The sequence below is a fragment of the Panthera onca genome, chromosome D2 (assembly GCF_046562875.1).
Source record: "Panthera onca isolate mPanOnc1 chromosome D2, mPanOnc1 haplotype 2, whole genome shotgun sequence".
Taxonomy (NCBI): Eukaryota; Metazoa; Chordata; class Mammalia; order Carnivora; family Felidae; genus Panthera; species Panthera onca.
This window is the reverse complement of record NC_138349.1, coordinates 44,782,985-44,807,973: the sequence shown is the minus strand read 5'-3', so window position 1 is coordinate 44,807,973 and position 24,989 is coordinate 44,782,985. Positions and strand designations below refer to the sequence as shown.

The 24,989-nt window shown below is 35.8% G+C and overlaps 1 protein-coding gene across 10 annotated transcripts in view; it reads left to right on the top strand.

The window, feature by feature from the left end:
* Positions 1–24,989, top strand: part of CCSER2 (coiled-coil serine rich protein 2) — a 187,876-nt gene that overhangs the window by 70,488 nt on the left and 92,399 nt on the right. For 8 of the 10 annotated variants that reach the window (XR_009613004.3, XM_060642296.3, XM_060642304.2 and 5 more), the window contains one exon: positions 24,749–24,839. Coding sequence is in view for 9 of the 10 variants with exons in the window: in XM_060642296.3 (XP_060498279.1) it covers positions 24,749–24,839 (91 nt within the window). In the remaining variant the exon portion in view is untranslated. Of the gene's footprint in view, positions 1–554; positions 617–24,748; positions 24,840–24,989 lie in introns of all 10 variants that reach the window. The other 2 variants (XM_060642302.2, XM_060642303.2) reach the window with 2 other exon arrangements.

Below are 24,989 nucleotides of genomic sequence, written 5' to 3'. Positions count from 1 at the left end.
AGAAGCAAATAAGTCTAATTACAAAATTTAAAGAGACAATGTACTGTATTTGCTTTCTCTTGCTGTTGTAACAAATTAGCACAAACCTAATGTCTTAAAACAACACTCGTTTATTATAGTTCTGTAGGTTAGAAGTCAGACACAGGTCTCAGTGGGATGAAATCAAGGTGTCAGCAGGGCTGTATTCATTTTGGAGACTCTAGGGAAGAATCCATTTCTTTACCTTTTCCAGTTTTAAGCAGCTGCCCTTGAATCATGCCCTCCTCCCTTCCTCCATCTTTAAAGCCAGCAACGCTGCATCTCTTTGACCATTCTTCCTCTGCCTCTCTCCTGCCTCTCTCTTGTACTCTAAGGAGTGATTACACTGGACCCACCTCGATAATCCAGGATAAAATCCCTATTTTAAGGTCAGCTGATTGGCAGTCATAATTCCCCTGGCAACCTTAATTCCTCTTTTGCCGTGTAACCTAACCTATTCACAGGTATTATTCCAGGCATTATTTTCTTTATCAAGAAGATACTTCATTTCTCTGGAATTTCTATTTTTGTTGCAGTAGAATTCTTCAAGTATGTTGTGACAATCATAATTTCAGCATGGAGATCTCAAAATGAAACAGTGAGTAGTCCTTTCTTCCTCTGGAGCTCTTAGATTTGGAAATTTATATACTGTGTTTATTTTTTTAAGGTATTCCTGGGTATTAAAATGTGTTTATGTTTGTTCCTGGGAAGAATGGAGGAAAATCTAAGATCATCATTTCATGAGAGCAAAAGAGAAATAGCGAGCTATAGTTGAAGTCTTCTCTTTTTATTTACATAATTCACAGAGAATACAATGATGAACAGTTATTTATTTATTTAAGCATAGGGTATTCTTTGTAAAGAATTTATGTAGACATGTTAATAGAGTTCTGTTCTCTTGGTCTGGGAACCATCTCTATAGTAAGGAAATTTCTTCTGTAAAATGCATGCATTGTAGGGATATTTTATAAGCTTATTTAAACTTGGTCACTCTCATCACATCTGGCCATTTATTTGAGTTTTCTTTACAGTTAGACTAACTGCCTTAGCTTTATTTCAGGAAGAGTCTTGTAGCAAAACTACATCTGAAATTTCTCTGAGCAGGGATTTTTCAATGTCATGATGGAAGTGAGAGACAAGGAAGAACACTGATTAGAAGTTACTGGGGCACCTGGATGGTTCAGTCTGTTGAGCGTTCAACTTCAGCTCAGGTTGCATCTGACTCTGTGCTGACAGCTTAGAGCCTGGAGCCAGCTTTGGATTCTGTTATCTCCCTGTCTCTGCCCCTCCCTAGCTTGCACTCTGTCTCTCCGTCTCTCTCTCTCAAAAATAAACATTAAAAAAAAAAGTTACTGGAGCAGAATGTTAGTCTGGATTTATTTATTTTCACTCACTAAATATGTTTGGGTCTCTGCAAGATAATAATTATAAACAAGAATTTTTGAAGCATTCTTAAATGAGGAGTTTGATCCATTATCCTTTTCAAATCTGAATTTTTTTTTATCACCTCCATTGTTTCTGTGCCCTTTTCCTAGAGTTCGAATGATTGGTTATTATATGTCACATGAGTTTATGCGCTTTTCTCTATTTTCCTATTTCTGTTCATTTTTTAATTTTTTTAACCTTTTTTTTTTCCTGGAGTCTGTTTTCTGGCCCCCTTTTTTTCTTATGTTTATTTATTTATTTTGAGAAAGAGAGAGGGAGACGAAGAGAGAGGGAAAAAGAGAATTCCAAGTAGCCTCTGCGCTGTCAACTCAGAGCCAACACAAGGCTCAAACTCACAAACCGTGAGATCATGACCTGAGCTGAAATTAAGAATCACATGTTTAACTGACTGAGCCACCCAGGCACCCCTGGCCCTTACTGTTTCTAGATCAGGCAATTACTTAATTTTTTATAAAAAATTTCAGACATACTCAAACCTGGTGAGAAGAGTAAGGGGGCTCACTATATCAGTTATTCAACTTAAAGAATGTTCAAAATCATGGCCTTTTCCCATTTATAACCCTATTCATCCACTCCTCTCCTCCAAATGGGCTTAATTTAAGTGAGTCTTAGACATCATCATGATTTATGTGATTTATGTGATATAATATAAAATTATATGAATATAATTTTTAGAATGGTATTAACATATATGTAAGTGTATACTTGTATATTTATGTGTAGATATTTCTGTATTACTAATTAGTTATTTCTGAATGTTTTACTAAGATAAGTATTCTTGTTCAGACATAGCTAAATTTCACTATTGTTCCTCTAAAAAAATGAACAATCACTTCTTATGATTAAAATCCCAGTAAATGTTCAGTCTTTGGTAAACTTGAGTTGTAGATTTAAAAATTATTGCAAAGATAATATAGAGAGTTCCTGTATATCCTACATCCAGTTTCCTCTATTATTAGCAAATCACTATATTATTAGTATATTTGTCATATTAATGAACCAATATTTATATCTTATTATTTAGAGTCCATATTATTTAGATATTCTCAGTTTTCCCCTTCTTTTTCTGTTCTAGAATTCTGTCCAGGATACTGTCTTACAATTAGCAGTCCTGTCTCCTTAGACTCCTCTAGGTTGTGACAGTGTCTCAGACTTTCCTTGTTTTTGATGGCCTGGACAGTTTTGAGGAATACTACTAGGCAAATGTTTTGTAGAATGTTTCCCAAATGGGATTTGTCTCATGTTTTCCTTATGATTAGACTGGGGAAATTTTGTTTTTGGACAAAAGGCCACAGAGTTAAAAAGTGCATTCTTATCATATCATTGCAAAGATGCATACTGTCAATGTAACTTAACCATTGTTGCTGTTGACCATGATTACCTGACTTGAGATAGTGTTTTTCAGGTTTATCCACAGTAAAGTTGTTCTTTTCTTCTCTCTTTCCATAGTGTAGTCTTTGGGAAACATCACTTTGGGCAGTCTACACTTATGGAGTAGCTAGTTATGCTCTACCTCCGTAAGGGTGGAGTATGTCTGTGTAAATTATTTGGATTTCTACTGCAAGATGGAAAGGGATTTGTCTTTTCTTCCTCATGTATTTGTTTATTTATTTAGTCATTTCTTTATATCAGTGTGGGCTTATATATTTTATACTTTTGGTTCTAATTCATACCCCTATCATTATATTTTTTGTTATTTTGTTTTGAGTACCTTTTTTTGTTTGTTTGTTTTAAGCTTTCTAGCACTACAAGATGCCCCAACCTCATCTTGTATATTTCCTGCCTCAGTCTTAGAATCAGCCCTTTTCTCCAAAGAGCCTTCGTTTCTAATTGGAGAATTGTATTAGAAACCAAAATTTGCATGTGAGGGGTGTGGCAACCAGAGTTTTGGTTCTGGATTTTGTCAGCTGAAAGCAGAGATGTGTGTGTGTGTACTAACCTGTGTATATACACCTATCTATAAATATTTCTGTATGTTAACATTCGTATTTTGAGCTAAATATGAGTTCACAAATTGATATGTCCAATTCTAACCCATTACCTTGTGCATAATTCTTGCTTCTACCCCTTGTTTGTTTGTAACCCCCACTCCAACAGGGAGAAAGGTGCTTACCGTCAGCCATCCATGTATGTAATTGTTCAGTTCCAGTACACATATATAGTCCTATCAGATTGTCACTTTGTACTCTGACAGGAAACACCTTTATTAACTAGTGCTTATGGAATTTCTTAGCTTTTAGTCTTAAGACTCCTTTCATTTCTGAAGTTACTTAGGTCAACCTTATACCACTCATCCCTTTCAGTGAGGTGGTTTCATATATTTGTAATACATTTAGACTTCTGTCACATTCTGCACTCCCTCCAGGGACCCTTATTTCCTAAAATATTTTTTAAATTTGCATACATTAAGGTTTACTCCTTGTGCTGTAAAGTTCAGTGGATTTTGACATGCTTATGTTTTGTGTTCACCATTACAGTATCATAAAGAATACTTTCACCATCCTAAAAATATTCCCTACACTTCATCTATTTATCCCTCTCCCCAGTGAACCACTGGCAAACACTGATATATCTCTATAGTTTTGCCTTTTTAAGAATGTCATGTAATTGAAATCATACAGTGTATATAGCTTTTTCATACTGGCTTCTTTCATTTAGCAATATGCATTAGAGATTCATCCATGTCTTTTTTGTGACTTGATACCTCATTTTTAATTTATTTTTTATTAAAAAAAATTTTTTTTTAATGTTGACTTATTTTTGAGAGAGGGAGACAGAGCATGAGAGGGGGAGGGGCAGAGAGAAAGGAAGACACAATCTGAAGCAGGCTCCAGGGTGAGCTGTCAGCGCAGAGCCCGGTGTGGGACTTGAACTCATGGACTGTGAGATCTTGACCTGAGCCGAAGTTGGACGCTTAATCGACTGAGCCACCCAGGCGCCCCAGATACCTCATTTTTTAAATTGATAAATAGTATTACATTGCATGGATTTACCACAGTTTGTTTATCCATCCATTTATCAAAGGAAATCTTGGTTGCTTCCAATTTTGGGTCATTATCAATAAGGCTGCCATAAATATCCACATGCAGGTATTTCTGTGGACAGATGTCATTGTTGTTGTTGTTTTTAATTATTTTGGGAAATACCAAAGAGTGCAGTTGCTTGATCATATGGTAAGGTTATGTTTAGCCTTGTAGGAAACTGCCAAACTGTTGTGTAAAGTAACTACAATTTTGCATCCCCACTAGCAGTGAGTGAGAGTTCCAGTTGCTCTTCATTCTCACCAGCAGTTGATATTGTCAGTGTTTTGGATTTTAGGCATTTTAATAGGTGTACAGTGGTATCTCGTTGTTTTAAATTTGCGATTCCCTAATGACAAATAATGCTGAACATCTTTTAATATGCTTATTTGTCATCTGTGTATCTTGGGTGAAATGTCAGTTTAGATCTGTTGCCCATTTTTTTTTAATTGATTTGTTTTCTTGTTGAGTTTTAAGTGTTCTCTGTATATATTGGATATAAATCTTTTATCAGATATGTGTTTTACAAATATTTTCTCCTAGTCTATGCCTTGTCTTTTCATTCTCTTAAAAGCATCTTTCACAGAGCAGAAGTTTTAATAAATTCCAAATTATCAATGTTTTCTTTCACAGTTAATGCTATTCATAGTATAGTTAAAAAAATCATTAAACCCACGGTCATGTAGGTTTTCTACTTTGTTTACTTCAAAAAGTTTTATAGTCTTGTATTTTACATTTTGGTCTATGATCCATTTTGAGTTAATTTTTGTATATACTTGTATTTGTGTTAATTTTTTTGTATATAATTTTGTCTAAGAGTTGCAGCACTATTTGTTGAAAAGACTATCCTTTCTATATTGAATTGCCTTTTCTCCTTTGTCAGAATCAGTTGAGTATATTTGTGTTGATCTACTTCTGAGCTTTGTTCTGTTCTATTGATCTATGTGTCTATTTAGCCAATAACATGCTGTGTTGTTGTCTTGTTTTGTCTTATAGTAAGCCCTGTGTTGTATAACAAAGAATTCAGCTGGCTTTTGTATCTAGTGTGTGCATGAGAACATCTCCATCTCTGGAATTTCTGAAGTGATGGGAGTGTTTTTGTTCACAGTGACCTTAATAGTTAATGCTAATGAGATGACTCAGGATGGGGAGAAAGAACAACCAAACCTGTGATTTATAGAGTTGGGGCATTGAGCCATATGATATTAGTCTGACCTCTGGGGAACAGAGGAAGTGGGATGGAGATTGAGTTCAGTATATAGCCAATGATTTGATCAATTGCCTATGTAAGGATACTCCAATAAAATCTCTAGACAGTGAATCACAGATGAGCATCCCTGGTTAACAGTACTCTGTGCATATTGCTACTCATCACTATACCAAGGAGGTGACCTATTTTGATTCCACAGAGAGAGAATACAGAAGCTTTGCATTTGGGGTAATCCTAGACCTTGCCCTCTGTATCTGTTCTTTTAGCCGGTCATGATTAATATACTTTTTGCCATAACAAAATTGTAATTGTAAACTATATTGCCCTCCTGAGTTTTGTGAGTTGTTCTAATGAATTATTGAACCCGAGGGAGGGAGTAGCAGGAACCTCTGGATTTGTTTAGGGCCTAGGAGCCCCTGAATTTTAGCTGGTGGTATCTGAATTAAGGTCAGTCTTTGGAAGGCTCTACTTTTAACCTTTGGAGTTTGTTTTAACTCTGGATAGTTAGCATGAAAGGTCACTGCAGTTTGTGTCATAAAAAGTGAAATTTGCTATATCAACCCTGACTGACTGCAACAGGTGGTTTGAGAAGAGAAGGGATGAGGGGGCAAAGGGATAATGAATTTTTAATTTTGGGATTGCTGTATATTCACTCATGATATGAAAGTGCACCTATACTGTGATCCATAAGTAAAAGTATGGAATGGAATTTAGAAGTGTTGGTGGATTCAACTCCCAATGAGATGGCTCACTGGATATATACATGAGAAACCACCTAAATATACAATTCCTTGATTATTGTTATGTGCATAGCTAAAATGAAAGTAATATAGAGTTCTGGAGTGGATTTTGATACTGAGCCAAGCTTAGATTTCAGTCAGTCTGAACTACAACCCAATAGTCTTAAAGCCACCAGCAATGGGAAAGATTATTCTGGGACAACAGAGAGTATTATTATGACCTCTGGTTACTAGGAAGATAGTCCAGTTGGAAGGAAGGCAAAACCAAGAAACTTCTGACACCAGGGGTTATAGTGCCAAGGAGTTGTCTCATATTATGAATGTGTACATCATTAGTTTCTTGAAGAACTTTTACTGAAATGGATTGTAAGAGTGACTAATTTAGGGTCAATATCTTTGGTTTTGAATGCTGCAGACTGGAAGAGAGTGTTTGGTTGACACAGAATGCACAGCTCACTATGTAACAGTCACAAATGGCTATAATGCAGTGGGAACAGGTAGCCTGGTGGACTGGATAAAAGCTGCTGTAAAGTTTGTTTCCTGAGAAGAGAAAGTATCTTTCTTCTATAAACGTGTAGTGGAAAGCCCCAGATGAAGTGGCTATATACCTTTTAGCAAGCCATACTGGAGAGGGTTTATGGTCATTGGGATAGTCATCTATGGAATATGCCCCTTAACCAGATCATGATAACTGCTGTGATTAAGGAGGCCCCTTTTATTTTTTTTATTTTTCATTTCTTTTTATTTGAGAGAGAGAGAGAGAGAGAGAGAGCGCGCCAGAGAGAGAAGCAGAGGGAAAGAGAAACAGAATCTGTTTTTTTTTTTTAATAAAATTTATTGTCAAGTTAGCTAACATACAGTGTATACAGTGTGCTCTTCGCTTTGGGAGTAGATTCCCATGGTTCATCACTTACATGCAACATCCAGTGCTCCTCCCAAGAAGTGCCCTCCTCAGTGCCCATCACCCATTTCCCCCTCCCTCCCACCGCCCTCTCCCCATCTACCTTCAGTTTGTTCTCTGTATTTAAGAGTCTCTTATGGTTTGCCTCTCTTTGTGTTTGAAACTATTTTTCCCCTTTTCTTTCCCCCATGGTCTTCTGTTAAGTTTCTCAAATTCCACATATGAGTGAGAACATATGATGTCTCTTTCTCTGACTGACTTATTTCATTTAGCATAATACCCTCCAGTTCCATCCATGTTGTTGCAAATGGCAAGATTTCATTCTTCCTCATTGCCAAGGAATATTCCATTGTATATATATACCACATCTTTATCCATTCATCAGTTGATGAACATTTGGGCTCTTTCCATAATTTGGCTATTGTTGATAGCGCTGCTGTAAACATTGGGTACATGTGCCCCTATGCATCAGCACTCCTGTACCCTTTGGATAAATTTCTAGTAGTGCAATTACTAGGTCACAGGGTAATTCTATTTTTAATTTTTTGAAGAACCTCCACACTGGAGAAAGAGAATCTTTTCTTTTTTAAATTTTTTTTAATGTTTATTTATTTTTGAGACAGAGTCAGAGCATGAGCAGGGTAGGGGCAGAGAGAGAGGGAGATGCAGAATCCAAAGCAGGCTCCAGGCTCCAAGTTGTCAGCACAGAGCCTGATGCAGGACTTGAACCCACAAACTGTGAGATCATGACCGGAGCTAAAGTCGGTTGCTTAACTGACTGAGCCACCCAGGTGTCTCTGGAGAAAGAATCTTAAGCAAGTTTCATGTTCAGTGTGGAGCCCAGTGCAGGGCTCAGTCCTACCCCCCTGGGATCACAACCTGACCTGAAATCAAGAGTCGGCGCACTGAACCAGCTGAGCCACCTAGGTGCCCAGGGGGGCCCTTTTAAATGGGTACCCCATGTAACCATGCTGTAAAACCAAGCAACTGTTCAAAAAACTTTGTCATATTTACTGTTTCGGTTTCCCTTAGAGGTATTAAAGATGTTTAAGAAAAAATAGAATCATTAACAAGGTAAAGGAGAAAGACAGAAGGGGAGTGCCTAGGGACTTGTTCTTTCAGGGCTCAATGTTTATTAGACATGGGATGAATGTATTGAACATTAATGAGGTTGAAGCAGAGGTATTAATATAGGGCTATTGAAGATTGAGTGTACCAATGGGAGCTAGTGCTGGCTCCACAACCTTACAGGGCCCCTATGACTCCACCCTATTTATCCCAGTTTGGAGGAATTTAAAAGGTGAAAGGCAAAGATGGAAATGAGAAACCTGACCTGGAATCACCTGACACTGTGATCTGGTAGATAAGTCAAAATGAAGATTGAAGAAGGATCAAGGTCTCTTGGCTCTTACTTCTTCCCCTCTGAGGACCTAAGGCCTTAACGTATGCCAGTGGGTAAAATGGTGACTGGGTGTAAACGAGACCTTTCTGAGACTCCTTACCACAGGAACCCCCAGGTTTTGGTATCAAAACCTGTTGATGATGTCCTAACTAGGGCTACTTTTAGACTGAGAGAATATAGTTATGTTTATGGATTGATGGGATTAAAATAAAAGTTCAGATGAAAACTGGAATGTTTAAATAGGCTTTATGTGAAATGATTGGTTTCCTTTACCTGAATGTTTTATGGAGAATAATATTATGCCTTACCTAGTATTGTAAAACCAGAACTGCTTGGTGATGTCTTAATGTAGGGAATGCAATGGTTGATGGGATTATCTTGTTCTATGAAGGTTTCTGAATAATAATACTACCATAGAAAATATAATTACTAAAAACAGCTTGAGGGTTTTTGTTTCTTTTTTTTTTCTACTTGAAATAGTTTCTCCCTGAATGGTTATTCCATGAACTTGATATATAGTTGGTTTTGTGTGTATAATTTTACTTTTGATTTTTAGGGATTCATTTAAACATTGTTTGTAATAATAAGATTGGAAACCACCCAAATATCCAAGCAATATCTATATTTCATAAGAATATAATATTACTGAGGCTAAGCAGGGAAAGAAATATGAATATATCTATTATAGTTTAAAAAATTTTTATGTATTTTTTGTTACTCAAATGCTTTTAGAAAAAGTAAGCAAATATGGATATATTCACCTTACGGCTGAATCATTTTACAAACCACTAGCAATGTATAAGTCTTTAGGTTTTCTATATCCTTGATAACAGTTTTGTTTTTTTCATTTAATTTTTTTTAACCTTAATTTTTTTTTTTTTTAAAATACAGCCATCCTACTAGGTGTTAAATGATATTTTATTTGGCTTTGATTTACATTTCCCAAATGAATAGTGATGTTGTTCATTTTTCTTGTGCTTCCTGGCTATTTGTATATCTTTTTCAGAGAAATGTCTATTCAGTCCTTTACCCCCTTTTTAAAATTTTGGTTTGTATTTTCATATATTTTGGATACTAGACACTTATCAGACACATGATTTGCAAACATTTTCTCCTATTCTGTAGGTTGTCTTTCTACTTTGTTGATAATATCCTATGATCCACAATTTTGATGAAGTGCAAATTTAATTTTGATGAAGTCCAATTTATATTTTCTTTCATTATGCTCTTGATGTAGTATCTCGTTTTTAATGTTTATTTTGAGAGAAAGAGAGAGAAAGCACGAGTGGAGAAGGGGCAGAGAGCGAGAGGGAGAGAGAATCCCAAGCAGGCTCCATGCCATCAGCACAGAGCCTGACTTGGAGCTAAGTCTAATGAACCATGAGATCATGATCTGAGCCAAGATCAAGAGTTGGACGTTTAACTGATTGAACCACTCAGGCACCCCTCTTCATGTCATATCTTAAGAATTCATTGCAACATCTAAAGTTATGGAGATTTAACTCTGTGTTTTCCTCTGAAGTTTTATGGTTTTAGTTCTTATGTTTAGATTGTTGATCCATTTAGTTTTTCTCTGCAGTTCTATGGTGTGAAGAAATGGTCCAACTTCATTCTTTTGCATGTGGATATTCAACTCTCTCAGCACCATTTGTTGAAGAGATGATTCTCTCCTTATTGAGTGCATATTGTCACCCTTGTCAAAAATTAGTTGGCCAGAGGTGTATACATTTATTTCTGTTCTCTCAGTTCTGTTCTTTTGATCTGTATCTCTGTCATTTTGTCAGTAACACACTGTTTTGAATACTGTAGTAATCTGTAATTACATGTTTTGATTACTCTATCATAATGATGTTTTTTTTTTTCAAAAAAAAATTTTTTTTTAACGTTTACTTTTGAGACAAAGAGAGACAGCATGAATGGGGGAGGGGCAGAGAGAGAGGGAGACACAGAATCTGAAGCAGGCTCCAGGCTCCGAGCCATCAGCCCAGAGGCCGACGTGGGGCTCGAACTCACGGACCGCGAGATCGTGACCCGAGCTGAAGTCGGATGCTTAACTGACTGAGCCACCCAGGCGCCCCATGATAAGTTTTGAAATCAGGAAGTATGAGTCTTCCAAACTTGTACTTTTTTAATACTGTTCTGGTATTTGGGACCCTTCACATTTTCATTTGAATTTTAGAATCAGTTTTTCCATTTCTTCAACAAAGACCATTAGAATTTTAAAAGAGATGTCATTGAAAATATAGATTGCTTTGGGTAGTAGCCATCTTAACAACATAATTCTTATAATTTATGAGCACAAAATGTCTTTTCATTTATCTAGAGGTCTTTTTCAGCATGTAAGTCTTTTACCTCCTTGGTTAAATTTATTCTAGGCTTTTTGTTTTTGGATGCCATGGTTAATATTGTTTTTTTAATTTTTTTTTTTGGATTGTTCCTTTTGGTGTATAGGAAAAAAAATAACTGATTTTTCAGTGTTGACTTTGTACTCTGCAACTTTGCTGAATTTATTATTAGCTCTAGTAATTCGTGGATTCTTTGGGATGATATATGTATATATGTATCTATGTATATATGTATATATATGATCATATATGTGTATACATATATATGTATACACATATGTATACATACATATATATGTATACACATATATGTATATATATGATCATGTATAAATAAAATCGTCATCCTTGAAAAGAGATAGTTTTACTTCTCTTCCAATTCAGATGCCTTTTTATTTAATTTTCTTGGATAATTGTTGACTAGCATTGGTGAAAGCATGCATCCTCGTATTGCTTCTGATTTTAGGGAAAAAACTTTTCAGTCTTTCACTACTGAGTATGTTAAGTATGTGTTTTTTTCTTTTTTTTTTTATATAGGCCTTTTATAATGTTGAGAAAGTTCCATTACATTTCCATATTTCTGAATGTTTTTGTTATGAAAGAATGATCAGTTTTGTTGAATGTTATTTCTGTATTAATTGAAGTGCTGTGTTTTTTTTGTTCTATTAATGTGGTGTATTACATTGATTTTCATATGTGGAACTGTGCTTATATTCTTAGGTAAATCCCAGTTATATAATCCTTTTGATATGCTGATTGGTTGAATTTATTAGTATATATTCTAGTACATGTGGATATTTTTATATCCATAGTGCAAGGATATTTGAATTTTTTTTTTCTTGTAGTGTTTTTGTCTGGCATTTGTATCAGGGTAGTATATATATATAAATATTATATTATTAAATATTACATATTATATAAAATATATTATAAATATATTAAATTATAAATATATAATTATTTTATTATATATTAAATTATAAATAAACAATATTAAATATATAGAACAAATAAATATATATTATATGCAATATAATATATAATATAAATATATAATATATATATATATTAATGTTTATTTTTGAGAGAGAGAGACAGAGCACAAACAGGGGAGGGGCAGAGGGAGAGGGAGACACAGAATCCAAAGCAGGGTCTAGGCTCTGAGCTGTCAGCACAGACCCCAACGAGGTGCTTGAACTTGTGAAATGCAAGATCATGACCTGAGTGGAAGTCGACCCTCAACTGACCAAGCCACCCAGGCACTCCTACTTTTTGAAATTAATTGATTTTTTTTTTGAAGTATACATTTTTGATTCTCTTCTAATTTTTAAAATGTGTGTATCTGGGAAAGGACCCAAGTAAATAAGATCATGAATGAAAGAGGAGAGATCACAATGAACACCACAGAAATACAAACAATAAGCGAATTATGAGCAATTATATGCCAACAGATTGGGCAATCTGGAAGAAATGGATAAATTTTTAGAAACATATTGAACTACCAAAACCGAAACAGGATGAAATACAAAATTTGGACAGACCCATAACCAGTAAAGAAATTGAATCAATAATTAAAAATCACCCAACAAACGAGTCCAGGGCTGGATGGCTTCCCAGGGGAATTCTACCAAACATTTAAAGAAAAGTTAATACTTAGTCTTTTGAAGCTGTTCCAAAAAATAGAAATGGAAGGAAGACTTCCAAAATCACTCTACAAGTCCAGCATTACCTTGATTCCAAAACCAGACAAAGACCCCACTAAAAAGAATTACAGACCAACTTCTCTGATGCACATGGATGCAGAAATGTGTGTATCTAAAATATTTCTTTGGTTACCTAGGAATTATAATGAAAATCCTAAATTTATAACAATCTAGTTTGAATTGATACAAATTTAGCTTCAATAGTATATAAAAACTCAGCTCCTATATAATTTTGTTCCCTTTTTATTTATGTTATTGTCACAGGTTATATCTTAATACATTGTATACCTGTTAACATGGATTTATAATTCTTATTTATATAGGGCCTGAATGACCCCCTTACCATTTTTTGGTAAGGCAATTATACTAGTTACAAACTCATTTTCTTTGTTTTGTTTTCTCCTTTTGTTTTTATTTTGTAATCTCTGAAGTTCTCCTTCATTTTTGAAGGATAGTTTTCTTGGGTGAGAATTCTTGTTTGAGTTTTCTTTCAGCACTTTCAGAATGTTATCCCATTGGCTTCTGCCCTCCATGCTTTGTGGTGAGAACTTGACACTTAATTTTACTGTGGATTTCTTGCATATAATGCAAGGTGCTTTACAGATTTTAACTTTGTCTTTGTCTTTTGACAAATTGAATATAATGTGCCTTGGTGTGCTATCTGCTTTTATTCTTTTTGTAATTCAATTTGCTTCCTCAGAGTGTAAATTCTTGTCTTTTTTTAAATTTGAGAAGTTTTTGGCCATTATTTTTTCAGATATGTTTTCTGCCTGTTTTTCATTTTCTTCTCCTTCTGAAGTTCTTACCATGCGTATGTTGGAATGCCTGACTGTATGTATCTTCAGAAATCTCTCAATCTTTTTATTTGTATTCATTTTTTTTTCTTTCTTTTACTTAGCCTGAATAATTGCAATGGACAGAACTTCAGTTTTGTTGACTTTTTTGTCTCCCTGCTCAAATCTGCTATTGAAACTCTCTAGTGATTTTTTGTTCTTTTTTTTTCATGAGGACTAAATGAAATAATTTATTTGAAATGATTACCACAATACCTGGCATCAAGTAGGTATGCAAAAAATGTAAGTTTACAATTGTATAATCTCTTCATTCTTAACAGTTGTCAGTTAATTCTACTTTCTTAATTTTTAATTGTGGTAAAAAAATTACATAAAATTGATCATTTCAGCTATTTTATTTTATTTTATTTATTTTATTTTTTATTATTATTATTTTTTAACGTTTATTTATTTTTGAGACAGAGAGAGACAAAGCATGAACAGGGAAGGGTCAGAGAGAGGGAGTCACAGAATCTAAAACAGGCTCCAGGCTCTGAGCTGTCAGCACAGAGCCCGACGCGGGGCTCGAACTCACGGACCGCGAGATCTTGACCTGAGCCGAAGTCGGCTGCTTAACCAACTGAGCCACCCAGGTGCCCCTCAGCTATTTTAAAGTACAGTTCAGTAGCATTAACTACATTCATATTGTTATGCAACAGATCTCTAGAACTTTTTTATCTTGCACAATTGAAACTGTATCCATTGAACAACAAGCTCTCCTTTCCCTTCTCCCCTCCAGTCCCTGGTAACCACCATTTTACTTACTGTGTCTGTGAATTTAACTATTCTAATTACTTCATATATGTGGAACCATGCAATATTTATCATTTTGTGACTGGCCTATTTCACTTAGCATAGTGTCCTCAAGGTTCATCTGTGTTGTTGTATGTGATAAGCTCTCCTTCTTTTTAAAGAAGAATAATATTCCATTATATTATGTATATACCACATTTATCCATTCATTTTTTGATGGACATTTGGATTCTTCCATCTCATGACTGTCGGGAATAATACGGCAGTTGATGTGGATGTATACATATCTCTTTGAGATCCTGCTTTTACTTATTGTGGATATATACCCAGGAGTTTTAGTGAATTTTTCATTTAGGTTACACTTTAACTCCAGAATTGTTGTTTTTTGTCTCTTCACTGATGTTCTCTTGGTTAGATATACTTTGCCTATGGTTTTCTTGAGTTCTTTGATCATATTGAAGACTTTTTTTTTAAGTCTGTCAATAGAAAAAGTTCAATCAGTCCTTGGGCTTCTTCAGGGATCATTTCTGTTCATTTTTTTTCTATGAATGGATGATACTTTTTTGCATGACTCCAAGTTTTTGTTGAAAACTGGGCATTTTGAATATTTTAATGTGACAACACTGGAAATCATATTCTTCACCTTCTTTAGGGTTTGTTTTGCTACTCGCTTTGTTTGCTTTTTAAGTAACTTTTCTAAACTATTTTTGTAAAATCTCTCTTGTCATGCTTGATCTAAGAAGTTTGTGTTACTTTAATCTGTGTTTATTTAGTGTTTTATGCAGACATTTCCTTGAATGCCAGAAACAAAAAAAGGAAAGAAAGAGAAAAGGAGGAGAGAAGGAGAGTAAGACAGAACAGGAGGAGGAAGGGAGGCAGAAAAAAAATAATTCAAAGCAGGAAAATGAAAATCACAAAGTCAAAATTAAAAAAAAAAACACCTCCTTTTCTTTCATCTTTGCACTCTGGTTCTTTGTTGGGGTACTTCTTCAGTGCTTAGGCTGACCTTTTATAACTCTGCCTTAACCTTCACTTACTACTTTTTCAAGCCTAGAGATCAGCTGGAGTTGAAAGTTTTGGGTCCTCTTAGGTCTTTACTGAGAATGTATCCTGCCCTGGGCTATTTTGGAGCTTTCTAAATTCCCCATTATTCTTGGCACCTTTGGATTGTCTAATTTCCCAAGGACACACTCTCGCCAGTCTTCCTCTCAGTCTTTCAGTATTCAATTATATGTATCAACAGTCATATTTTGCTCCAGGGTGATTATGGATTGTTTGCCTTACAGTAGTTTTGAGAAATGCCCATTGTTTTTCTACCCTGTGTGAATTCCAAGTTAAGCAAAACAAAGACAAGCACTTTGTGTCAGACATTCAGGTAACCCCAGACAGGTTAGAACAAAGAAACACAATTTTTTGTGAATAAGGTCTCCACTAAGCTCCTTGGAAACAGGGACCAAGGTCCTAAAATGGGAAAAAGATCTGCTGTCTTAAGATATGTAGTCAAGCTGGGGAGGGGCATATTGGAAAGGCCAGTCTCATTGATAACTGGAATGCAGAATCTTAGAGCAACTCTGGGACATGGTTTAGAAGTTTCTTAAGAAGTCAATCATGTACTTACTATGTCCACCCAGCAATCCTACTCTTGCCTATTTACCCTAGAGAGAGGAAAGTTTATATTCATACTAAAACCTATACATGAATGTTCATAATAGTTTTATTCATAATAGCTAAAAACTGGAAAAAAAAAATGTCCTTCAATGAGTAAATGGATACACAAACTGGTACATCCATGCAATGGATAACTACTCAGCCATAAAAAAGTAATGAATTATTGATATATTCATAGCTTAGGTGAATCTTGAAGGCATTTTGTTGAGTAAAAGAAGCCGGTCTGAAAGGGTTACATATGGAGGCTCCTGGGTGACTCTGTTGGTTAAGCGTCTAGCTTCAGCTCAGGTCATGATCTCATAGATTGTGGGTTCAAGCTTCGCGTTGGGCTCTGTGCTGACAGCTCGGAGCCTGGGGCTTGCTTCAGATTCTGTGTCTCCCTCTCTCTCTCTGCTCCTCCCCTGCTTGTGCTCTGTCTCTCTCTCAAAAATAAATAAACTTTGAAAAGGTTACATACGGTGTGATTCCATTTATATGACATTCTTGAAAGACAAATCTGTAGTGTTGGAGAACAGATCATTGTTTGTCAGGTGTTATGGGTAGGAGGAGGGTGTAACTGTGATTGGACGGGAGATTTTCATGTGAAGACACTGTTCTGTGTCCTGGTGGTATTGGTGTTTATATGTGTTTTAAAATTCATAAACTATATACAATAAGAAAAAATTAATTTTACTGCATTATATTTACAATAGACAGTAATGGTGCTATTCATTTGTCAAAAACTTGGAGGCTTTCTTTAATTTCTTAGTGAAGGAGGAACTCATGGAAAGAGGAACTGGCCCACCGTCTCATAGCTTGCTCTATTTGAATGGAAAAGTATTCTCAGAGCCAAGGAAATTGTATGATGATTTTGCTAATATGTACTCAGAGTTTTAATTCCAATGAGGCTTGTGGGAAGCCTCTAGGAGCCAGAGTATACAGATTCAGGTTCTCATTGTCATACTCCCAGCTTATAGTTGTACTAGATGATCTCCCAAGTAAAATAGGTATATGTGGATGTTGGCTCTAAATAAGTACAGGCTTGCCAGTTAGAGGAGCCTGGCATAACAAACATGGGAACAAAACCTCTTTCCCACATTAACTAGTCTCCATGTTACATGGTTTTCTTTCTTTGTATAATAATGTAGTTCCTAACCTGTGCAGAATGACAGATTTCTAAGCTGGTGAAGAAAATTGCAATAGATTTAAGTTTTTTTCTTCCTCTCTTTGCTGAGATCCTTACTGAAAAGTCTTAATAATATCTTCGATATAATTCTGAGAAACATAGTCCTCTTATAAAGATGAATAGGGGAAAATTGTCTGAGTTTGCTGTTAGAATCCAGTCTTTGACTCTGTACTATCTCTTTTGTCAAACTCCTTATTCAGCATCCTTCATTTGTCTTCTGTGTGGTGGTGACTCCTTCACCTCAAATCTCTTTACCCCACTCCACACTCATATATTGTCATTTACTGAACAATGTCTTCTTAGTGCCCCTTACCCATTTAGCCCATCCCCCCTCCAGCAACTCTCTGTTTGTTCTCTGTATTTAAGAGTCTCTTACGTTTTGTCCCCGTCCTTGTTTTTATATTATTTTTGCTTCCCTTCCCTTGTGTTCATCTGTTTTGTATCTTAAATTTCTCATATGAGTGTAGTCATATGATATTTGTCTTTCTCTGACTAATTTTGCTTAGCATAATACCCTCCAGTTTCATCCACATGGTTGCAAATGGCAAGATTTCATTCTTTTGATTGCTGAGTAATACTCCATTGTATATATACATATCACATTTTCTTTATCCATTCATCTATCAATGGACATTTGGGCTCTTTCCATACTTTGGCTATTGTTGATAGTGCTGCTGTAAACATTGGAGTGTATGTGCCCCTTCAAAACAGTACACCTGTATCCCTTGGATAGATACTTAGTAGTGCAATTGCTGGGTCATAGGGTAGTTCTATTTTTAATTTTTTGAGGAACCTGCATACTGTTTTCCAGAGTGACTGCGCCAGTTTGCATTCCCACCAGCAGTGCAAAAGTGAACCTCTTTCTCTGCATCCTTGCCAACATCTGTTGTTGCCTAAGTTGTTAATGTTAACCACTCTGACAGAAGTGAAGTGGTATCTCATTGCGGTTTTGATTTGTATTTCCTTGATGATGAGTGATGTGGAGCATTTTTTCATGTGCCAGTTGGCCATCTCGATGTCTTCTTTGGAGAAGTGTCTATTCATGTCTTTTGTCCATTTCTTTACTGGATTATTTGGTTTTTTGGGTGTTGAGTTTGATAAATTCTTTATAGATTTTGGATACTAACCCTTTGGTAAGTCATTTGCACATATCTTCTCCCATTCCATTGGTTGCCTTTTAGTTTCGCTGATTGTTTCCTTGCTGTGCTGAAGCTTTTTATTTTGATGAGATCCCAATAGTTCTTTTTTGCTTTTGTTTCCCTTGCCTCCAGAGACATGTTGAGTAAGAAGTTGCTGCAGCCAAGATCAAAGAGGTTTTTGTCTGCTTTCTCCTCCAAGGATTTTGATGGCTCCCTGTCTTACATTTAGGTCTTTGATCCATTTGGAGTTTATTTTTGTGTATGGTGTAAGAAAGTGGTCCAGGTTCATTCTTCTGCATGTCACTGTCCAGTTTTCCCAGCACCATTTGCTGAAGAGACTGTCTTTATTCCATTGGATATTTTTTCTTGCTTTATCAAAGATTAGTTGACCATACGTTTGTGGGTCCATTTCTGGGTTCTCTATTCTGTTACATTGATCTGAGTGTCTGGTTTTGTGCCAAAAACTGGTTTTTCTTTCCTACTTAAGTCCATTTTGTACACAGCAGCCAGAATAATATTCTTTAGTGCAGATCTCAATTTACCACTTGAGAAGACTTATCAGTCATTGACATAAAGTCCAAGCTCCTTAATATAGCCTAAATAGTGGTTCATGATATAGATCTCTGTATTTTCCCTTTATACTCTGTGTTTGCGTGTTGTCTTAGTCACCTAAGACTACTATAACAAAATACAGTAGACTGAGTGGCTTAAATAAATTTCACATTTTTGGAGGCTAGAAGTTCAAGATCATGGTGTTAGGAAATTCATTCCCTGGTGAAGACCCTCATCCTGGCATGCAGACAGCCACCTTACTATATCCTCAACATGGCAGGGAGAGAGAGTGTGTATGCTCTGGTCTCTTTCTCTTCTTTTAATGACACTTATCCCATTGTGGGGGTTCCTAGCATCCTGACTCTGTCTAAACCTAATTACCTCCTGAAGGCCCTACCTCCAAATACCTTCATATTGTGAGTTAGGGCTTCAACATAAGAATTTTGGGAAAGTACATACATTCAGTCCATAACAAGTATTAGCAAACTACTTACAGTTATTTACATTGAGCATGTCAGTAAACTGTGTCATGTTAGCTACATTTGACCAACTACCTTGTTTTTCAGAGCCTGCAAAATAAGAATGTTTTTTACATTTCAGGTGGTCACACTTTAGTTATCTAAGTACCTACATAATATACCAATTTTGTCTGTGGGTCTGCAAAATCTAAGGTGTTTACTTTTTGTCTTTTTTTTTTTTTTAATGTTTATTTGTTATTGAGAAAGAGAGAGAGACAGACAGATGGAGACAGAGCATAAGTTGGGAGGGGCAAAGAGAAATGGAGACACAGAATCCAAAGCAGCCTCCAGGCTCTGAGCTGTCAGCATAGAGCCCAATGTGGGGCTCGAACCCATGAGCTGTGAGATCATGACCTGAGCCAAAGTTGACTGCTCAACTGACTGAGCCACTCAGGCTCCCCTACTTTTTGTCTTAAAAACAAATTTGCTAACACCTAGGATAGATTATGCTTTTTTGCTTCTGTGCTCTTAGCATACTGTTTATGCAGAAGATATTCTCTTTCATGTTCTAGAGGCCATATTTGTTTGTTCTTTGGATTTTTGTGACTTGACTTTGTTTTAGGTTGTCTCTGACATGCCAAGTCTTAGATATCCATCCATTGTGCTTTCAAGGTACTTGAGCCATTACCACGTGTAAAGGAACTGTCTGTTTGAGGGAAAACAAGTAGCCTTGGAGGGCTGTTGTGACTTTGTTAAATTGACATTTTATATGTAGAGCCCTGGGGTGTTGGATGGTGAACCCCAGTTCAATTAAAGACCACAAGGGAAATTGAAATAGAGAAGTTTATTATTAACAAGTTCTGGAGAAGTACTCGGCATGTCTGAAAGGGCCATACAAGTGCAGACCGGGAGAGTCACAGGACCTGGGGTGTGTGACTTTATTAAGTTCAATGGCTAGAATGCTTTGAGATTCTTAAGCTAAGGCAGGATTGGTCAATTCAAACCAGAATTTTGGTAAGCCCTGCGATGGGCTATCTAAGAGGTGCCCAAAGAAAAGGCCCTGGGAGGTGGGGTGATTGTTGCTCATGAGGGCTATTGGGGAAGTCATATCAAGAACTTATATTTGCTTTTGACACTGGGGCTGTTTTCTAGGGCATGCACTTATGGGAGGGTTAGTTTCAATTCAAGGCCCCTGCTGGTCCCTTGGCTATACAAAATAGATACTGAGCAGTGATATCATAGTGTAGTTTAGCATGGGTATATCATGTGCCTGGAGTTGTGCCTTGCATATATTGTTTTTATATGTATTGAATTATTGAGAGTGTGTCTTATATTTGCTATGTGGAGGGGCAGGGTCAATTTCCCTCCTCCAACATTTGTTTAGATGTCAAGACTGATGAGGCCACATGTGCACTAAGAGGGTGTGAAAAGATTTATTACTCACATAATGAGACTTTCTGGGGAGAGCAGGGCCCGCACCCAAAGTGGTCTGGAATAGTTTGAGTGAAGGTAAGAGGGGCAGACAGCTCTGGTTTTTATTATGGTTAGGGAATGGGCCAGATTAATGGGTTCCCACACTCAGGCTAGGTTTCTGTGGTTTGAACTTCTCTGCTAATGCCGAGAAGTAGACATTTTCCAACATGAAGTTATGCATATTATATAAAAGCTTACTACAGAAAAATAAAAAATATAAAGCATAAGTAACTACATATTATCTCACATAATGGAAAAGGATAACAGTGTTTTGGCTTATTACCATCCTGAAGTTTAAATGTATTTTTTAGCATTATAGATGGAGTCACATTACACATATGTAATCTTCCCCCCACCCCATTCACATAGGAATAGATACTCACATGTGAATAGATAAATTTGTGAAACATTATATGCAATTTTTTATTGGTGAGTGTTAACTTTGGGGCATAAATATGGATGGCTTTTCCTCCCTCTCTTCCTCCCTGTAATTATTGATAACTGATTCTGCTTCCTTTCCATTGGGTTTTCTTAGTACCTTCTCAGAGTGATATCATAATTGTTCCATCACTTTTATATTCATTAGAGCAGGCTCATTCTTACTCTTTAAGACTAATTTTTTAAACCTTTCATTATAAAATGAAACCTACAGACAACCCCACAAAACAAATGTAGGGTTTAGTTAGAACGTTGAACATCTTTTTGGCAGTGGTCGGTGGTGGCAGTGATGCTTTTGCTGATTGATGTGTCTCAGCAAGGTCTGCTCTGGACTTAGAAAATGAGGTTCTATTGCCTTTGAATCGCTTCTGTGTCTTTCATTACCAGATCTGGCTGAAGGCACCCCACCTCATTTTGTTTCACATATACTCGTACATATACAAACAGCCAAATGTTTTTATAGAGGATGTGATTTTTTTTTAGTAAAATTACATAAGTCAATACTTATTGCAGAAAATGAGAAATTACAGGTACTCTAACAAAGAGAAACAGAAAGAAAAGAAAAACTCCATAACCAATGTTTTGGTTTCCTTTCAACTTTTTTCTTTGCATACTATACAGTGGGTTTTTCCCCATAAAATGGATAATTCTGTACATGCTGTTGTAGAGACCTAGTTTTTTTTTTTAGTTAACATCTAGGCCTTTTCAGTGGAAAAAATGTATTTTTTCATTTAAGATGAAAAACATTTTGTGTTTACACCAATACTTTGCACTTACATTTAGGAACATAAGAGTTTTTATTAAATTTCCATGTTTTTTCTTTTTTATCTTTTTAAGTTTATTTATATATCTTGAGAGAGAGAGAGAGCAAGCAAGGGTGGGACAAAAAGAGAGGGAGGGAGAATCCCAAGCACTGACATTGCGGTGTCCAGTGTGGGACTCCCAACTCACAAACCAAGAGATCATGACCTGAGTTGAAATCAAGAGTTGGATGCTTAACTGACTGAGAATCCACTTTTCAACAAACACCAGTATAGCTATTTTCATTTATATCCATGTATTCACAATCATCTCAGAATAATAACACCACTACTACCAACCATAATATAATTACTGAAAATAGTTGGAGAATTTTTCCTCACTTGAAATAGTTTCTGAGTGTAATACTATCAACTTGATACACCGTTAGACTCATTCATTTTAATTTACTTTTGTTTTATAAGGATTCATTGAAATATTATTTGTAAGAGCAAAAGATTGGAAACAACACAGTCTGTTTTTTCCCCAATTGACATCTTTTCATGTCTATAAATACATTTACATTATTATTATTTTTTTTAATGTTTATTTTTGACAGAAAGAGAGAGAGAGACTGGGCGTGAGTGGGGGGAGGGCAGAGAGAGAGGGAGAGACAGAATCCAAAGCAGCTCCTGACACTGAGCTGTCAGCACAGAGCGTGACGCTGGGCTCAAACCCATGGACCATGAGATCATGACCTGAGCTGAAGTCAGATGCTTAACCGACTGAGCCACCCAGACTCCCCTTTTCATTATTCTTTTGGAAGAAAACATAATATTCTGTTGTATAACTGTATCATACTTTGTGTTTAGCTATTTTTCCATTCTTGGACGTTTCTCTTTTTTTGCCTTTCTGAATAATGCTGCAATAGCCATACTTACACATACATTTTCTGCATTTGTCTATTGCTGGGTGATAAATTCTTAGAAAGGAAAAATTTGCCTTTTTAAAAAAGGTTTTAGCTAGGGACACCTGGGTGGCCCAGTCGGTGAACCGTCTGACTTCGGCTCAGGTTATGATCTCACAGTTCGTAGGTTAGAGGTCCCACATCGATCTCTCTGCTGTCAGCATAGAGCCCATTTTAGATCTTCTCTCTCCCTCTCTCTCCACCCTACCCCCTTTCACACAATCTCTCTCAAAATAAATAAACATTTTTTAAAAAAGGTTTTAGCTAAATTTTGACAAATTGCTTCCAGAAAGTTTATGAATCGAATCCCATCTGGAGTATTAATGAGTACTAGATTCTTTTCAATTGTGGTAAATCACCATTGGTATTAGCATTCTTTCCTACATTATATTTATTGGCTGTTTATTTTCTATTTTGTGAATTAACTATTATGGCCTTTGTCAGTTTCTTTCCATGTCCAACATTTTAATTTTTATTTATGTATTTGTTTATTTATTTATTTATTTATTTTTAGTTTTTATTTTTTGACTTTTAAGTAGACTTAAATACTAAGGACAGCAGTTAGTTCATGATGGAAATAGGTTCTGTGAAATATCCCTTTTTCTGTCAAGGTTAAATAATTATCCAGAGGTGGTTTTGTTTGTTTGTTTCTACTTTTTTAGTAACAATTATTCCATTTGCTTTTAGTTCTCAGTGTATCTTGGAAGAAAGGCCAACAACACAAAATTGGAAAGATTTGGATGGAATACGTGACATAGGGAACAAATGCTAATTTTGTTTATATCATCTGTAATAAAATATACATCCCCATTCTATAAGAGCTTTTCAAGTCCATAATCTCTAAGTTATTTAAAATTCTGTAGATTTTTAGTCTTTTTATTTATTTATACTAACAAAAGTTCTTACAGTATTGAATCAATTCTTGGATTGGAAGGATCTGCTAGTGGGTTACAGGTCAAACTGAGTTCCTAACTTTAAACTTTATTTCCTAAACTAGACTTCAGAATAAGAGTCCTTGAAAGCAAAACATTACTTTTCTCAGGATAGGTGATAGCTAGCAAGGTTGCACGTAGAACCCAGGAGTGGTTGCTTATACCAATTGGACTGGTCCAGTCCTTTTAGTCTTTTATAGAAAACGAACAAATTAAGGCAAACTGAGGAGATAGTGGTGCCAAAGGTAGTAGTAGGTGGGTTTGGCACAAGAAAGGAAACGGAATGATCATGTTGTTAAAGGCTTTCATTATTTTACATCAGTGGTCCAATTCCTAGATATAATAAAACATAACCCTGCACACCAAATATGAATGACATTTGGAAGATTCTTTACCATCTTTGATTATTCATGTTATCAGGGAAATTGGTAAAAGCACGGACTCAGGAAATAGACCTTCTGTGTTTGCATCCTATTTTGGCTTTGTGCATTTATTTCCTGTAATTGTACTAGTCACTAAATCATAAGGTTATTTTGAAGATTAAATAAATTAATTAATATTTGTAAAGTACTTAGAACAATATCTTGCAGATAGTGAGCATTGTGTAAGTTTTAAAAAATAAATTAAAAAAATTATTGGTGGGAGGAAGAGTAAGAGAAGGATATTACAAATAGCTTCACAAGTAAACCAGTTAAATCTTTTTTATTAGATTTTATTTAAAAAATTTATTTTTACAACACAAACACTGAGTAAATTCAGACTATCAGAGAGTGTTGTTTCCCAAACTAATGATGACATACATTTTTTGAGCTAGGTTATAGCATTTTTTTATTGCTTTTATTCACAGGATATTCTGAATAATCTTGAATCATGTGACCTTGAGGATGATGACCTTATGCTTGATGTGGACCTGCCTGAGGATGCACCTCTTGAAAATGGTAAGTAGGAACAATATTCAACTTCCAGAGGCATATGTAGTTGAGCTGCTTGACTTTGGCCAATTTAATATTTGTTATATACGGACTTCCTAATCCCAATGGAGGAAGACTTTTCAGACTGAGAATCATTCTTAAGTGATGTTAAATAGA